The following is a 16,683-nucleotide window of genomic DNA, read 5'->3' as shown; positions in this document are numbered from 1 at the left end:
TGGAGGGGGGGGGGGAAACACAGATTTGTCACAGGCAATGGGATGAATTATACCAGCCTCTGTAACGATACCTCAAGCGAAAGGTTAATTTCCAACAGATTACGCCAGCGAGTGCTGCCAGGAGAGGCACAGAGCGGAGCAAGCACAAACACGCATGAGTTTGCATTTCCACGGTTGCCTCTTAGAACCATCTGTTAATGAGACACAGAGGATGCCACAGACTCTTGCAAGTGATGGCTCCTAATCTCATCTCTTAGTGCCTTCTGGTAAGAAATGCTTGAAATACGTCCCCTGCGGGTTTTCCTTCTCCAGCCTTGCAGTCAGGGTCCTGCTCCATTCCATGTAGTCCTTCCAAGTCTTGATTACAGAAGCTCAGATACAATATTCACATTACTCCTCTGGCTTCCAAAAGAAACACAGCTTTTCAAATCACACTTACTGGTGGTGAGCTCCCAACAGAGAACTACTGACAGATTTAAACTGAATTTCAGAATGAGGCAGAGTTTCAAAGTTACCAGATTCCTACAAGTTTTGAGGGAAACAGCAGCTGGATGGAACATAGAAATCCAGCCAGCACCTCCTCTAAGGGAAAGCAAAGGGGAATTTGCTGCTCTGCATTCCCATCCTCAGCTGGCTGGTGGGTCAGCAAATGCTGTGAGCTACTCTGCACATATGGAGCTGTCAAGTGACTACCACTGCTGCTGTTCTTCTCTACCATGAGTACCTAGGGAGTAAGAGATGAAAGTTTAAGTGGTAATTGTAAAGACCTCTGTAAGAATCAGAATTTACTGATTCGCCTTTCAAAGAATGAATCAAAATAAAACCAGTACTGTACTGTTTGAAAGATCCAGTCCATGCTGTCTGCCCTTCTACCACTCTGTATAGACCCAGAGGACAATTTCAACCAGAAAAATGTTCAGAGCATTTCACCCTCTTTAATCACATTATAATGGTGCTCGAGATGTCAAGATACCTAAGCTTAACAATGACACAATAAATCAACAAGGCTCAGTACACTGATACTCAGCTCTGAAGAGAAGGACTTGGGAGTGGTGGTGAATGAGAAGCTCAACATGAGCTGGCAATGTGCGCTTGCAGCCCAGAAGGCCAATAACCGTGTCCTGGGCTGCATCAAGAGAAGCGTGGGCAGCAGGTCAAGGGAGGGGATTCCGCCCCTCTACTCCACTATTGTAAGGCCCCACCTGGAATACGGAGCCCCCATCACAAGAGAGACCTGGAGCAGTTAGAACAAGTCCAGAGGAGGCCACGAGGATGATCCGAGGGCTGAAGCACCTCTCCTATGAGGACAGGCTGAGAGAGTTGGGGCTGTTCAGCCTGGAGAAGAGAAGGCTCCGGGGAGATCTTCTAGTGGCCTTCCAGTACCTGAAGGGGCTACTAGAAAGCTGGGGAAGGACTTTTCATAAGGGCAGTTAATGAAAAAACAAGGTGAACAAGGTGAAAAACCTCCCCTGGAAGAGGGGAGGTTTAGATTGGATATGGGGAAGAAATTATTTGCTGTGAGGGTGGTCAGACACTGGAACAGGTTCCCCAGAGAAGCTGTGGCTGCTCCTCCCTGGAAGTTTTCAAAGCCAGGTTTGATGAGGCTTTGAGCAACCTGGTCTAGTGGAAGGTGTCCCTGCTGATGGCAGGGGGGTTGGAACTGGATGAGCTTTAAGGTCCCTTCCAACCCAAACCATTCTATGATTCTATGATAAGTAATCTAAAACTAGATGAAAGGAGGTGGAAAAGGTAGTGCTTTCTTTTTTTGTTTGTTTGTTTATTTTTGGGGGTGGGGTTTTTTGCTTGTTTGGGTTTGTTTTTTTTTTTTTACTGTGCCTTGCAGGCCACTGCTATATTATACCTGCTCTCACTGGCCCCAGCAGCTGGGAAGGTAAATACGTAACATCTACTGCCCAGACATCACCCTGGGAGTGTTGCATCCATTGGAGCATGGAAGGAACAAGGAATTCTTGTAGTAAAAAAGTGTCCCAAAGAAAAGAAGGAAGTAGAAATCCTTATAAATATCCAAATGCTGCCAATGCCCACGCATGCTGGGCTGGGATCCAAAGTAACTGTTTTGGGAAGATAAGAATCCTTATTAGGCACCTGAACATGGGAGAGGAGCACCAACACCCAATCTAAGACGTTAATGAGGCTGTGACAGAAAAGCATCGTCCTCGAGTGATTTAATACTCAGGTTGCTGTGGCTAAAAAGTGAGAATGTGAATCTTTACTATTCAAAGGGACTAAAAGGAGACAGAGGAATGCAAATGCAAATTGGTTTTAGAAGCATGTTCCCAAGAGATACAGATCTTATTTCCTTCCTGCTATTAAAGGAAAGGGGTGACTTTCATACGTACTGGATTACATCAGGGCAGAGAGTAACACCCCCATTTATTCAAATCCAACATTTTTTTAATTTATTTTTTCTTTAATTCAGCAATTCAGGGACATTGCTGCAATCTCTGTCTAACAGCTGCAGCCTGCAACATGCTGGTTCAGTTGTATTTACATCCCCACAGACAGTAGGCATCTGGACACAATAACTTTTTGTAGCCTACCAATTTGGACTGCTTCCAAAAATTAAGGGTTCTGTATAGTTTGGGACCCAATTTAGATAACTTAAAACTTTCAGAGGTGGAACAGAAATAGAGCTGGTAGAGAGAGATTTGCCACACTGCTTTTTTGAAGGTTTTTTTATGGGGATATTGTGTGATTGCATCTTGAAAGGGGGAAGAAGAACTTGGACTCTTCTGTGCAAGATGGGATAGCTGTTTGTCAAAGGAAAGAATACCTTGAGCCTCTCATACTCATTAACAGTATTAGTCAGAAAGAAGGGGGCACAGTGAAAAGCTAAATCCTCTTCAGATGTCATTTGTGGCATCAGAAAAGCAGTGAAAAAATAATAATAATAAAAACATCCAGACTCAGTTCTTCAACATGACCATGCTACTGCAGACAATCTCTCCTTAGATTTTAATCTCAGACTTTGTTTAAACAGCCATCCTAACGCTTCCCTGCTTAGACAGTTCTGAACACAGAATCATAAAATCATAGAATGGTTTGGGTTGGAAGGGACCTTAAAGATCATCCAGTTCCACCCCCCCTGCCATCAGCAGGGACACCTTCCACTAGACCAGGTTGCTCAAAGCCTCATCCAGCCTGGCCTTCAACACTTCCAGGGAGGGGGCATCCACAACTTCCTTGGGCAACCTGTTCCAGTGTCTCACCACCCTCACATCTACACTGGGCAAGTCAGAGGTGGCACTAATTCAAAGACATGACACTTAATTGTCCTGCTGACACCTCAGTAGTGACTCAGCTGTGTAAGCATCTAAGAGCATTTTAAGGATCCTGAGTATTTTAACATACAGACAGGGTAGTTTAGGAAATAAAAGCACCTAAAAGCCAGGTATGACACTCAGCAGCATCTAGAAGAGCTGTTTATACATTAGTAATGCTCTTGAATCTAAAGTATGCTCAGTCCTGCTCCCACTCTTCCTCATTCCACCAATATATGAGGTTTGTAGATCATCCTCTGTTGCAAATGATAAAATCCAAGACACCCTTTCCCTCACAACCTTCTCTTGATGCTCCTGTTTGTGACTCAGAGAAAAGTAGTACACCCTTCAGGAAAGAGATTGGCCAGTAGGAAGTATTTTCACAGCCTGTACTAATTTTGCTGTATCAGAATAAAGACTGCAAGCTACATTCATCACACTACCCTGGCACAGCTCTGGTCTGTTGTCCATGTTTCATCCTTCTGAAACCTGGAAGCCAGTGGGCCTCTTGTTACCCTCTACACATAACTCTTCCCTTCTTCATTAGTTTTCAAGTTTAGTGGTGGGAGTTTCACTGTTCACTCCCTATTAACCCTTCCTATATTTACGTCAGGATCAAACAGTTCTTTGCTAGAGCAGTGAGCAGAGAAGGTGAAAGAAGCAAGTGGGGAGACAGAGGTGGCTGCTGAGCTCATGTCTGCCCAAGTGACAGAAGAATTAATAAAAAAAGGTACAACATGTCAGGCATCACAAAGAAACGGCTCCACCATCACTGTTGATTCAGGGTCTCATAAGGAAACAGCCAGCTCTGGAAGTATTCTGACTTCTTAAGAACAGGATAAGTAGATAGCGCTTTGAACTTCTACCCAAGGCCCTACCTACAGATTTTGGTTGACTTAATGGAGAGCATCCAGCAAGCTTGTCTTGCCCTAGCATGATGCAAATGTGCTGAAGGACTGACAGTTATACCTATGCTATGTGTAGAAATTCTTCCTACTTCCTCATTTCAACCTAAGTTCAGCCTGAACTTCCCGAGCTGTTGATTTTCTTCTGAGCATAACTCAGGGCAGGACAACATGCCTGGCAGGCAAACAACCCACACCTTTACTTTGACTCAGGTGCCACAACATCAAGTGAACAACTTGCTGTAACTCAAAGCTGCTGAAACGCAGTGCTGAATCACTCAATGCCATGTAGTCACCTTTTTCCAGGCACCTCTCTGTAAGGATAAAAGGGTCACTCAAGATTCTTCTGAAAACTCCCTACTGCTTCTGTAACCGTGCTGCAGAGAAAAGCAGCTTTCAGGGAGCAAACTCTGCTTTTACACCCACAAAGAAACTATTGCCAGAGTCTAGGCTTGCTGACTGCTGAATAATGTTCCACTCCACGGGCTCCTAAAACTGGCTCTGTGTACAAACATTAGGTAGATCAAGGATCACAAGACATTTCTCAATCAACAGCTAACAACAAAATTTAAGAAGATGCTGCTTATCAACAGAAAAGTCCACATTAACTGATTTGCACCCACTCAAGCTCACAGAAGAGGACCTTTCTGTCCTTTGTGTGTTCCTTGAGAAGTCTGAGCTGAAAAAAATAAAAAAAATATTACTTTACAGTTATACTTACTTTCTCATAAGAATTTTCAACAGAATGAAAACAAACTCTAGCTTATTATGGAATGGGTTTCAGCATGTTCTGTTTTCATTAGATGTTTACTGTACTAAAATATTTTTTGCTTGGGAAACCTTGCCACTGTTAAGTCTTTGAAGCACATACTGAGGATTACGACAAGCAACCCTTCAGAAGAACGTATCAGAAAGATGACATGGTCCTAGTTATTCCAATCTCATTAACTGGGCAAGCAGACAAGTGTTTGAAACAGACTGCAGAACATAAGGAAGTGCTTTTCTCCCAAAAAGGCTGCTCAGCAGAACACACCACTGTAACACAAATGCAGATGTCACTCTGAGACAGTCATGATGTGTCACACAGGCGAGTATTAAACAAAGAATTGGGTCATCTAGGAGAGTAAGCCTCAACTCTCAAGTTTCCTCCTCATCCAGCAACATTCTGCTCAGTTCTTTCAAACAGCATGAGCTGATCTAAGTTGATGGCCCTGTTATCAATGATAACAACATACGGTTCAGCTACATGTGGAATATTATTTTATTTCAATCATCTATACATATTAATATTATCTTGATAGCTACTATGAGAAAAATTGGACAACAGCTATTTTGCTAGAACCATATTAGTTAACCAAAGACCAACAATTTTTGACGACCCATATCTTCACAGGCTCTTACCAGAAGATAAGTATTTTGTTCATGTGCTGAAAAATATGCATCAGCCAGCAAAATCAGTCAGGGCAGCTGTTAATAACTGTCACGTAGAGTCTGTAGAGAAAAGTCCTAAAAAACTAATACAGCAGCCTTTGTGTTCCTCTTTGTCTGTGACATTTCTAATTCACCCAAAGGCACTGGCCCAATATACACACCCTCGTGTGTGAAAAGGGGAACAGGGTTGAAACATTAGAGATCAAAACACACCAGATCTACTCTTGGAGGAAACCACACTGTGCACCTTGTTTTTAATAAACGTAGGAAATAAAAGAGAATATATAGATATGAACAACTTCCTTATGAACTCGGTTCCACAGTAATAATTTATTAGAAAATCTATTCAGTATGTACACGCAAAGAGATGAAAAAAGACTGTAGGATAACTGATTAATTGGAAAACACAGATGTCTGCTTAAGCAGAGTCCAGTAGCCTCCAAGTTCAGGCTGTGTTCTGAAGATCACGTCCCATCCCAAGTGATGAGCAATTGGATTTCAACTGCACAAGATGGAGAATACTTGTTTTGAGACACCAAACCAGTTGTTCAATCCTTTTTGGTATAAACTGCCACCTACAATGAACCATTCAATAGGAGCTTGAAACGAGGGGCAGCCTATGGCTCAGCTTCTCCTGAACACTTTCATTGCAAAAACCTTGACCAGTAGTATTCTCAGTTACAGATGAAGCAAACTAAACTATGTATTAAACAAACAAAAGGCTAGATCAAATCCTCTTCTGAAGACAGCCCAACCTACAGCCAAGACAGCAGCAGAGCACAAATATATGAACACTTGCAAAGTAAGGAAATCCCCAAATTACTACCTGACATATACAAGGTACAGCCTGTACACCCCTTTATAAAATAAGGGTATTTTTGTGGTGTTTGGAAGCATATGATGGAAATCTGTGCAGTGAGACAGCCTGACGTTGTACAGACACATCAGTTGTGCTTATCCCCACACCAACCAAGCTCTGCAGCTCAAGTGCTAAATTAAAACAGCTCTACAACCATCATCACAGGGGCCGTGAAGCACTGCAGCAAGTCTGAACCCAATGCTGACTTACTACAAGTTGGAAACTATCCTCTGCTGAGCTTGCTTCATAATGACAAAGAGAGTCTGTAGGATTAGTTATAGCTGTACTTGTAACCTTAGAGTGCTCCTGTAGCTCCCTTGTTCCTAAGCAACCAGCCTGACTCAAACAAGCTGCCTCCAATACCTCTGGCCATTACAGAGAGGAAACGCCCAAGCCCCTTTTTCTCTCCATCCCAACCAGTTTCAACAGGTAGATCTAACCAGTTTGTTTAATCTTTTCCCCCTCCTTCCACCTGAAAGCAGCTGCAGGCCAGGTTGGCTTTAAAGCTCATACCCCAAATAAGTCGCCTGATGCCTTCCCATGAGATCTAGGAGTGAAAATACCCCAAACGCTCAGTTGAAGGGGAAGTACAGCGAGTCTGCAAAATCACAGCAAGGGCATGAAGCTCAAATCCTAGAGGGCTCATAAGGTGTACAGTCTGGACCAGGCATGATCAGAGCCAACTGATAGTTTAGGAGCTGAACCCATACACAACCTGCTGCAAATTTAAGGCACTTCTGTAATGTTTCACTTTTAAGCCCTAAACTCTTCAATTTCACCAAAATTCCCATTCCAAAGGAAATGAGCTTTTTCTTCTTCAGCACCTCAGTGTGAAAACATCCACCAATATCACAGCTCTACCAGGGAAGCTTCTCTGAAGTCAGACACATAAAGTTTGGCCAAATTATTTTATAGAAACCACTATTCCTTCTCCTTTCCAGGGCATCCTTTCCTCCACGTACAAAAAGGACAGGAAATCCTAGCCAGCCTTTCTCTGCTTTGAGGATGCCAACAGATTCTCTCATAAACACAACCCATACCACAATGAATCACATGGTGCTGTTCTAGAGGAAAAGACTTAATTGGTTTTAACAATCATTAAAAAAAACCAAAATTCTTTTAAGTCTTTTATATTTCAAACCTCAAATTTCAGCTCAGTACACTTGTTGCAAGGAAGAAGCCTGTTTTCAGTCTGTCTTCCATAGGTCAGTACAGGGTTGTTGGATGAAGTGATGCAAGGAACAACAGACTTCCCATGAATTCCCACTAGAAGCTAAGCATTTGCACTTGTAAACATAGAGTCTATACACTGACAGTGACAGGGCAGTAGTGAATGGAAACTACCCGTTCCAAGAACTACATGCTAATACATGACTGCAGTCTGAGTCAAACTACAACATCTAATTTTGATGGAGTACAAGATGTTCCTACTCCCACTTGCCCCTTTATTGGGATTATGACCCCACAACTCAGAGGCAAAAGCAAACTTCTCTGTTCATGCAAGTCAGTGTCCAATATCACATGACAAACTCAGCCTTACTGGTACTTTGAACAAAACATATTAGGCAAATAAGGAGCTGGCTCAAATACACTTCTACCACCTCTGCTGCCAGGACAGGGTGAAGAGGAAGCAAGCAAAATATGACCAGATCCAAGGCCACCAGATATTGCAACTCCCAGCCCAGGGATGATCTCTCTACAGTTTACTAAATCAGCTAGGTCTGTAGCAACTTTCACTAGAATGCAATTAAACAAAAAGAGGACTGATACTCATTTGTTAACAGAGTAAATCCAGCCTTTGATACTCAAAACCTAGAAACCAATGATCTGTGAATTGAAAGTGCCTTTTAGTTAGAAACAATTTTTTTAGCATCTTTGCCTCCAATAACCACCTTACAGGTCTGTCCCCCCCACCTTTTCCAAGGCACTGGGGACCTGCTTCAGTTCCTCACTGTTTTGTACCTTCTTACTTCTGCTACAGAACACCTTTAGCTTCTCTGCAGCAAACCTCAGTGTTTAAATGGACAGCAATGACATCTAGTGGCTTGTTAAGAATTTGCCTTCCTAACTTTCCAGCCCAGTCACTTATTTTCAGAAAGGTGACAAAGCACACAGCTCTCAGCATTCCAGTTAGTTGCTTCCAACCACACAGACCAACAGCAAGCACATCTGAAATTCTGTACAAACTCTTCCAGAACACACACTCACTTGTCTCCCCCAGTTCATCACATTTCCCCAATCCCTTGCTTGAAGCCTAGGAGAGGTGAGGTAGTAGGCACAAGTCTGCTTTCAGCCTTGCTGGCACAACTCAGTTTCTTCAGTGTAAAATTAGCTACAGGTATGTGTTCTGGTTACACAGGACTGGGGCTCCCACCCACCCTTCTGGTTATGCTGTTCTGTAGCTACGTTAAACTAAATGGTTTAACAGACAAGGACAAGGGCCAAGGCCACATCATTTGTAACAGCTGGTAACACTGCTCATTCACAGCTAAAAAAACATACCAAGGACTAGGATTTCTAAAATGTAACTGTACTGATATCACAAGGAAAAAATTTAAAAATGCTATTCTGAAAACAAAGAGGAAGAAATCTTGCAGATTAGATTTATGGGAGAACACTACGCAGTTCACTTCTCCCCCGCAAAAAGCCCTCTTACCTTTTTCACTGAGTGATACTGCAAAATTGCCAAGAAGCACAACAGGTGAGTGGTTACTGAAACTTTTGAAGCATGTGACAATGTAAGGAAAGTTCAGAAGATACCTTCATGTAGCTTCCTGTACTACTGGCACTAGTCATTTAATCACTGCTGGAGTCTTTGCAGGCATTAACACTCTCCACAGCCTTGGCAGCAAAAGACCTAAAAAGATTTTTCAGTTAACAATGGTGAGTAAGCATGAGATTTGTGGTACGTGTGTCTGGTGCACAAAGCCTACGGGCCTCAGAGAATGTTGGATACTAGTCATTAAAAAAAAACCAAAACAAACTAGTTCTAGTTTTGTTGACTGAGACATATTAATACTTAAGTCTGGAATCAGTAGGTTCTTGAGGTGCCTTCCCCTACCACCCCATCTCAGACAGACTTGAGGGTTTTAATTTACTTGCTGTGTGCCTCAGCTCCCACAGACACTTCTTCCAATATTATAGACAAGCAGCTCTCCCCAGAATGATCTATAAGCAAATAATATTGCTCATCTTCAGAGCACAACAGGAACATTTAGTGATGTGACTGTTCTGTAGCACTAACAGGAAAAGAATGGAGGACTATAATAATTCTAATACACCAGGGAAGCATCCTGTAAAAACACAGAAGTAAAGAGATGAAACAAATATTAAGAACATATAAAAGAAAAGAAATAACTTGAAATTACTCCCTGCATCAGAATGAGCTGCTACTCATGTTTCTGCTAAAGGGCAGAAAAACAGTCACTTGCCTTTGACCAGAAACTGGTTTGGGTGGGGGGGCTACTGTTGCTTTATAATGACACATATAACCTTAAATATAACACTGCTTACATGGAAAGATGATTATTCAGAAGTGGCCAGTTATAACAGGTTTAATACTGAACTTCAAAAGACATCACATTTAGTTTGCATCACAAATTCTTCTGGCAAACCCATTGACTTACTCAAAGCAAAAGGATACCCAGAGCCAAAGAAAACTACAGCACGTGGGGTTTCTGAACCACTGCTCAATGGAACCACTGCAACAGCGCAACAAACACTACCAGGTGGTAACGATACTGCCCATCCCATGGCTCCAACAATGAAAAGAGGATTTCAAAACCTCAGGTCTTCCTACTGTCAGCTCTGAGTTTTATTACTCATGTCATTTTACACAGATAAAATTCATTCATTTCAGGCCGAAACTCCCAATAAAAGCATAGATGTTCTTCTGGACCTCTGAACAATTGCCAAAATTCTTAGGTTAGCTCCTTGAGGAAACTAATTAATATTCCCTTTCAATGATGTGAAGATCCATTTCTACAACCCTACAAACAGGGTAAGTGACTAGCAGATTGAGAGGTACTCAAGACAAGCACATACATTCCTGTGAAAAAACCCAAAAAACAACAAAACAACTGAAGAGGTTTTTCAGAAGACAGTATTTTCTATTGCCTTAATTACAAGAATAATTTAGATTATTCCATTCTTCTGCTAATTATTACCTTTGTGATTCAGCCCCAAACTGCAGAACTTTACACTAAAGTTTTAGTTTCTTCAAACTAAAATTTTAGTTTCTTCAAAAATAAAACAAGGAACCCTTGCTAAAGCACTAAAGAAATTTTTTTGTTCCCTCACCCACAGCATACAGACCACCCACCACCTTCTGGGAAGAATTATCCAGGTCAGGGCAATAGACAGAAGCACTGACCTACAGCCATCTCCAAAAAGTACCAAATACTGTCAGGAAGGCAAAAGACTGCCTGGTCACAAGGTATTGACTTCAAGAGACCAAGCAAATCTCACACCAACAGAACTTTTCTGTACCCTACCCTTGAGGGAACCTATGACTATACGTCTATAGTCTACTGGTCAGGTGCAGCTTGAAGAGGACAAAGCAGGACAACACAAACATGCTGTGTTCCTGCTTGCAGAGGATCAACTGAAACCTTACTACTGCAGATATCAATTTTGGTTTGGGGTGAAAACAAAACCAAGATCCACTACACAAACATGGTCATAGTAGAAATAGGATGGAGAGAGGGAAGAATGGGTGACCAGGCTGGGAAGTATTGCCAGAAACATCACCTAGAGAAAATTCAAATGTCTGGGCTCATCCATAAAGCTTGTGGGAAAGAGAATTATACACCTTGATTTGCAGGCAAATGACTTAAATGTCTTAGGAGACACTGCTGCTTGAGAATTATACACGTTCTTACATTACATTGGGTAGTAACACGTATTTGTGTAGCATGATATTTACAAAATATAAATGCAAAAGGGTTTGTCCTTTCATGTTCTTTCCACGTATGTGGTAATAGGCTCTTAGTAAAAAGGAAACAGAAAGCAATTCTAGCCTTGAAAGTGAGAGGTGAGGACTACACACTGCCTACTGTTCTTCACCACCTTTCTCTTTAAGCTTGTCTTCACCAAAACAAATACCACACAACAGGGAAGACAAATCATAGGCTGTTCCCAGTTCCTTTTGGACAACAAGGCACTCCATTAGCTTTTCACTGAGAACCTCAGAAGTTTAGCAAACACCTGCTAAATATATTCCAGTAGGTTAGCTCTAACTAATGTTCAAGTTCTCCGACCACCATAGCCATATCTCTCCATTTTTCAAGACTAGTTCACTGTAATCCTGATAACAAGACCCCACTACTCTTTCCTGAGAGTTCCACAGAAGCCACCGCGTTCCTCGTTCTGGAGGTTATATTCCCACCACAGGAGCTTCTCAAGTTGTGAACAAAATGACTCTAGTGCACTGACAGTTGCAGATCTGGAAAACTACAACCAGCTTTGCATCTCTTCTTCATACTTTTGGGGATCGATAAAAGGCTTGTCAATGGACCGGATCATCAGCTCACCACAGTACACACATTCAGCTGCCACAATATCATCAATGTCAGCCTTGATCTGTTCCCGGCTCTGCTGCCCCTTCCCCAAGCTAATGGTATCTGCGTCCTTGGGACGATGGTGGCTCTTGGAAGGCTGACTGGTAACTGCCAGCTTCTTCTGAAGATCTTCAAGTTTTGCCTGCTTATAGGCAGGAAGGTTTGGGAAAACTGCTTGGAGGAGACAGTCATAGTGAAACATGTGACCACAGAGGAAAAGGTAGAAAGGGCGGTTTAGAAGTGGAAAGTCACAAGCAGCACATTTTTCCTGAGGCTCCACAGAGCCATACTTATTTCTCATTTCCTGGATGTCCTCTCGGATTCTCTTGGCACTCTGTGTGGCTTCCTCCATCTCCCTTTTCAGCTCCTCAATGTGCTTGTTGTAGTCCTCCAGAGAGTTACAGATTGCCTCCTTGAAATGGTCAATCGTGACAAAGTCTGGAAAGAATGGCAGGACGTCTTCAATCTTCAGCAGGGCACAGCTGGAGAGGCAGGCCATTGCCTTCTTGACATCCTTCTCTTCCTGAACAACATGGCGAGCAATCTTCAACCAGAGCTTCTTCCGGAGTTCCTCATCATCTTCAGGAAGATCTGCACAGGACTTGGCAAGATCAACATCCACCTAGAAGTTGGACAGACAAGGAAACTGAGTTAAGCTTCCCTCTTTGTTTATCCACCACTCAACTTCAAAGCCTGCTGTCCATTATAGGAGGCATTAACAGAAAACTTCTACTGCTATCTCATTGCCTAGGGCTGCACTACTGGCCTGCTCCTTGTTTGTATGTCCAACACCTCTCCTCTCCACCAGTATTCCTTCCTGGAGATTTGCTTGCTACCCAGCAGAGAACAACAAAGCCCAGCAGTACAATAAGGTCAAATCCATGTCACAGTATCTTTGCTGGCCACATGTTTCAGCAAAGACATAGCAATGCCAATAGAAAAAATCCCAATAACTCTCTGAAGGTCAGACTAAGCTGACAAAGGCATTCCTCTATGATAATTATCACAGCTAGGAATAGGAAATAATTAAGAATCCTGAACAATAGCTATACAAGTCTTGCATAAACGCAGGTTTGCTAAAGGTGCTTTATGTTAGAGACTGAGCTTAAGACAGACAGTACTCCCCCTTGTACTTTCCATGCTTCTACTCTCAATTATGGCTTGTCACAGTCAGCTGTCTACTCAAAACAATTGTGAAAGCACAGAAGTATGTTAATAGAGACAGGTCTTTCTCCCTAGGCTTAGCTGCACAGCTCCTATCATGATGAGTCTGTCCAGTTCCTCTCAATGCTCTGTTGTTCAAGATAACTTGAAGAAGCTACATTCCTACACACCACAGCGTGCACAGACACACATACCTACCTGTAAGGCGAGATCCACAGCCTCCTCATATAATTCCATCACTTTATAAATATGGACGCAGGCGTGGTGGTGCCCATGCTCTGCACACAGGCGCAACGCATACTTCAGGTCATAGTGGATCCTGTTTGGGTTGGTTCCTGCTTGTTCCAGGTACGACAGCAGCGAGTCCGGCCGACACAAAGCGTAAAGAGACAACAGGTAGTTGTGAATGGCTTGCTGGGTTTCCTCCAACTGATAGACACAGAACTCCATGTATCTAATGGCTTCATTGATCTGCTGGGTGCTGGCACTCTGGCTATAGTTAACAAGGGCTGGAATGAGGTTCCTGGCATCCAGTCTAGAGCCCATGGAAATCCAAGCATCAACTACCTTCTTGGGAATATGCTGGATGAGGACTGGAGAGAACTTGTAGAACAGCTTCTCATCTCTGTGCCTGGACAGCACATTTAGAGCTTCATCGTACTCATCATGCTGGCAGTGGTGAGCTACGACACGCTCGTAGTCCTGCATGATGACTGCAAAGTAGACCATGTGCTCTGTGTCCCCATGGCTTGCCAACAGGTCATAAATAGATGCCCGGTTATTAAATAGACAGTCTTTGTTTTTAGGACTGCTCAGGAAAGTGCGAAACTTCTCCCGTGTATCCAAATAGAGATTTCGCTGTGAGGGATCTCCTTCCAAAATACCTAGCCAGTTCAGGTACAGCTCTGTTAACCACGTGGTCAGCAGAGTGGTCTGTGTCTTCTCAGAAGGCTTTAGGTTACTTAGCTTCTTAATCAGAAACTCCATCAGGGCCTCTTCTTGCTTGGCTTCAATGAACTTAAGGGCAATTTCCTCAAAGTAGTTTTGGGTCAGCGCGTAACACTTGGCACTGTCTAGATACCTCTTGTTTTGGAAGCAGTGCTCTGCCTCTTTTGCCAACACAATATCCAGACACTCCGGACGGTCTTTACAATACTCTTTAGCTAAATCAAATTTGTTCATATTCATATACATCTTCCAGACATCTCTAGATTCCCGCTGGACGTGGTAGCGGAACACTACTTTCTCAGTGTGGATCCAGATCTGCTGGACTGTGGGATCTTTGATCATGCGTGTCAGTAAGCCAAATTTCTCCAGGAACAGATCCTGAAAAACAACCTGTCCGTTCAGAGTGCATACAGCCTTCACCCGATCCGGCAGCAGCAACAGGAAGTGGAACTGGGTCAGTACAATGGATATGGGCTTGTTCACAGTTATGTCAATATCAGAAGGATAAACCCAGACTCGTTCATCACTCAAAATTGAATCAGGACGGCTATAATCCAATGTACCATATAAAACACCGTTTCCCATCATCCAGGCAAAGGAGCGTGGGTTGGAGCGCAGTTTTGGGGTGTAAAAGGCTATCTCACTGAAACCCAAGTTGGCTGGAAACTCCCGGAAGCTGGGCAAATGGTCAGCATGCATAGCAAATATGGAGCTGAAGCCTTGCTGCTCTGTCCCTTCAGGTACTTTGCCAACAAACTGGAAGAGTCTCTTTCGAGTGGTGGCTATAATAAAAAATTTCCCTTCTAACCCTCGTTCAATCTCCAAGCAGCAGACTGGGGCAGGTCCCGATTCCTCCTCCAGAGTGTAGACCTGTCGGAAGTACTGGTCAGGATTAGTGCTGAAGAGGCTTCCCTCGCTGACAGAGATTTCAGCCTCATAGATCTGCCCCTGGGCTGTCCCCACCAGGATAGGCCCAGTGTTGGTCTCTGAACCAAGAAATTTGTTCCAGCCCACGCTTTCAATCAAGTGGCCTTTCCAGCGGGAGAGTGCTCGCACTTTCTGAACACTTCTGTTCAGGTAAAGGCATTCACTGGTGCTCAGAGCAATCAGGAGATGAGAGCCTGCCAACACGAGAGGGAAGGAGGGAAGGAGAAGGAGAGAACAAATTAAGACTGTGCCTAAGCAAGACAAATTCCTAAGGCTTCTACTCCTCACATTTGATAAGCTCCGATATCAACATACTTAATCCAAGACTTTCCCAGGCATTCATAGGAACGTGGGGGGTTTCCACGCTAGATCAGAACAGTAGTCCATGTGTTGCAAACTTAAATTACTAGTCCCAGATGCTTCAGAGAGAAGGTATCTTTCCATTTCAATAAGTGTTCAATAAGTTAAGGATAAACAGTTCCCGGGGTTCTCTCCTATCCCTGGCAGCTGGTGACAAATCTGAATGTCTCTTTCCAAACTTTTGTTGTGTTTTTTAAAACTCACCAAGGCTACTTTGTGCTGCAGATGTTTTACAGTTCTTTTAAAAAACTCTTACATAAACACATACAGCACAGGGTGACTGCAAAGAGTTTCTTTTATTGGATCTAGCAGCCTTTCTCAGAACAGCCTAATTGCATGTGTTCATTTCACAGAGTTCAAAAGCAACAACAAACACTAGAAGCCAGTGTTTTTCTAATAGCACAGGGGCAAACCAGCAGGCAGGGCCTCTGGGCTACAGAGTCCTGCTCACAGAAGAACCAGCTGTTCTCCTTATTTATAGAACAGAAAGAGAACTCCTTCACCAGTGCTTGTTATGCACATTCAATTGCATCTGCTGCCAACCACTGTCTGTAAATATACAGAGTCCATTGCCTCACCTGTGTGGTCCAAAAACATCTTGTAGACTTTGCCTTCATCTTTGCGTCCCAGCTCTACCTGATTAGGTTCATCTGGTTTCCCAAGATCAATCCTGCAAAGAGAAACCATGAAAGCATGCTTCCAAAAGTTCATGTAGGCATAATTGCTTACTGTTTTCCATACTGGGTTCATGGCTTCTTATCCAGTTTGTAATTTTAAGTTCTCTAACAATTTATTTTTTTTTTAAAAAAAGCAGGGGAAAACAAGCAATAACTTCAGGTCTCTGCCAGCATTACCTGAGAAGGGTGTCTTTGCCAAGGCTCATACAGAGCTGGTTAGATGAGACCACTAAGCTGTTAATTTTCTCTGGAGGAGCAAAATCAATCCTTTGCTTGTTAAATATTGGTGTTTCCTTCTCCAGTCGTGCATTCACATATCCTGGAGAAAGAACATGAACACTTAAAAACAAAACAAGACAAAAACCCACAACAAGAACCCCACACACTATTTCAAAATCTAACCTAAAAGACTAGCGGGATCATCGCCTGCTCGGAGTTTTACTGAAAAGGGAGGGTGCTACATGCAGCACGAACACAGAGAGCAGCACTCGCATAGATGTGTCTAACAGGAAAGAAAAGTAGTAACACGCTTTACTGTCTTGTCACAGAACTGCAAACTTGTCACAAGCATTA

The 16,683-nt window shown here is 43.0% G+C and overlaps 1 protein-coding gene across 1 annotated transcript; it reads right to left on the bottom strand.

Moving 5' to 3' along the window:
• Nucleotides 1-11,435: 11,435 nt before the first annotated feature.
• On the bottom strand, nucleotides 11,436-16,426 carry VPS18 (VPS18 core subunit of CORVET and HOPS complexes). Its single transcript, XM_029085973.1, has 4 exons — nucleotides 16,288-16,426; nucleotides 16,012-16,103; nucleotides 13,397-15,267; nucleotides 11,436-12,656 (listed from the first exon to the last, which is right to left on the bottom strand). The coding sequence occupies exons 1-4, from the start codon at nucleotides 16,314-16,316 to the stop codon at nucleotides 11,928-11,930; spliced, it is 2,721 nt and encodes a 906-aa protein (XP_028941806.1). The 5' UTR covers nucleotides 16,317-16,426; the 3' UTR covers nucleotides 11,436-11,927.
• Between the last annotated feature and the right edge of the window lie 257 nt (nucleotides 16,427-16,683).

The sequence above is a fragment of the Antrostomus carolinensis genome, unplaced genomic scaffold (assembly GCF_000700745.2).
Source record: "Antrostomus carolinensis isolate BGI_N321 unplaced genomic scaffold, ASM70074v2 scaffold7657, whole genome shotgun sequence".
Classification (NCBI taxonomy): Eukaryota; Metazoa; Chordata; class Aves; order Caprimulgiformes; family Caprimulgidae; genus Antrostomus; species Antrostomus carolinensis.
Note: the sequence above shows the minus strand (reverse complement) of the source record. Positions and strands in the feature narration are given on the sequence as shown.

Bases quoted from the DNA above. Each gene is read 5' to 3' on its own strand.
- VPS18 (XM_029085973.1), bottom strand. From the start codon at position 16,316: ATGAGCCTTGGCAAAGACACCCTTCTCAG. The intron at 15,268-16,011 runs GTGAGGCAATGG...TCGTGTTGGCAG, and splicing joins GATGTTTTTGGACCACACAG to GCTCTCATCTCCTGATTGCT. The intron at 12,657-13,396 runs GTAGGTATGTGT...TCCAACTTCTAG, and splicing joins CTGTGGATCTCGCCTTACAG to GTGGATGTTGATCTTGCCAA.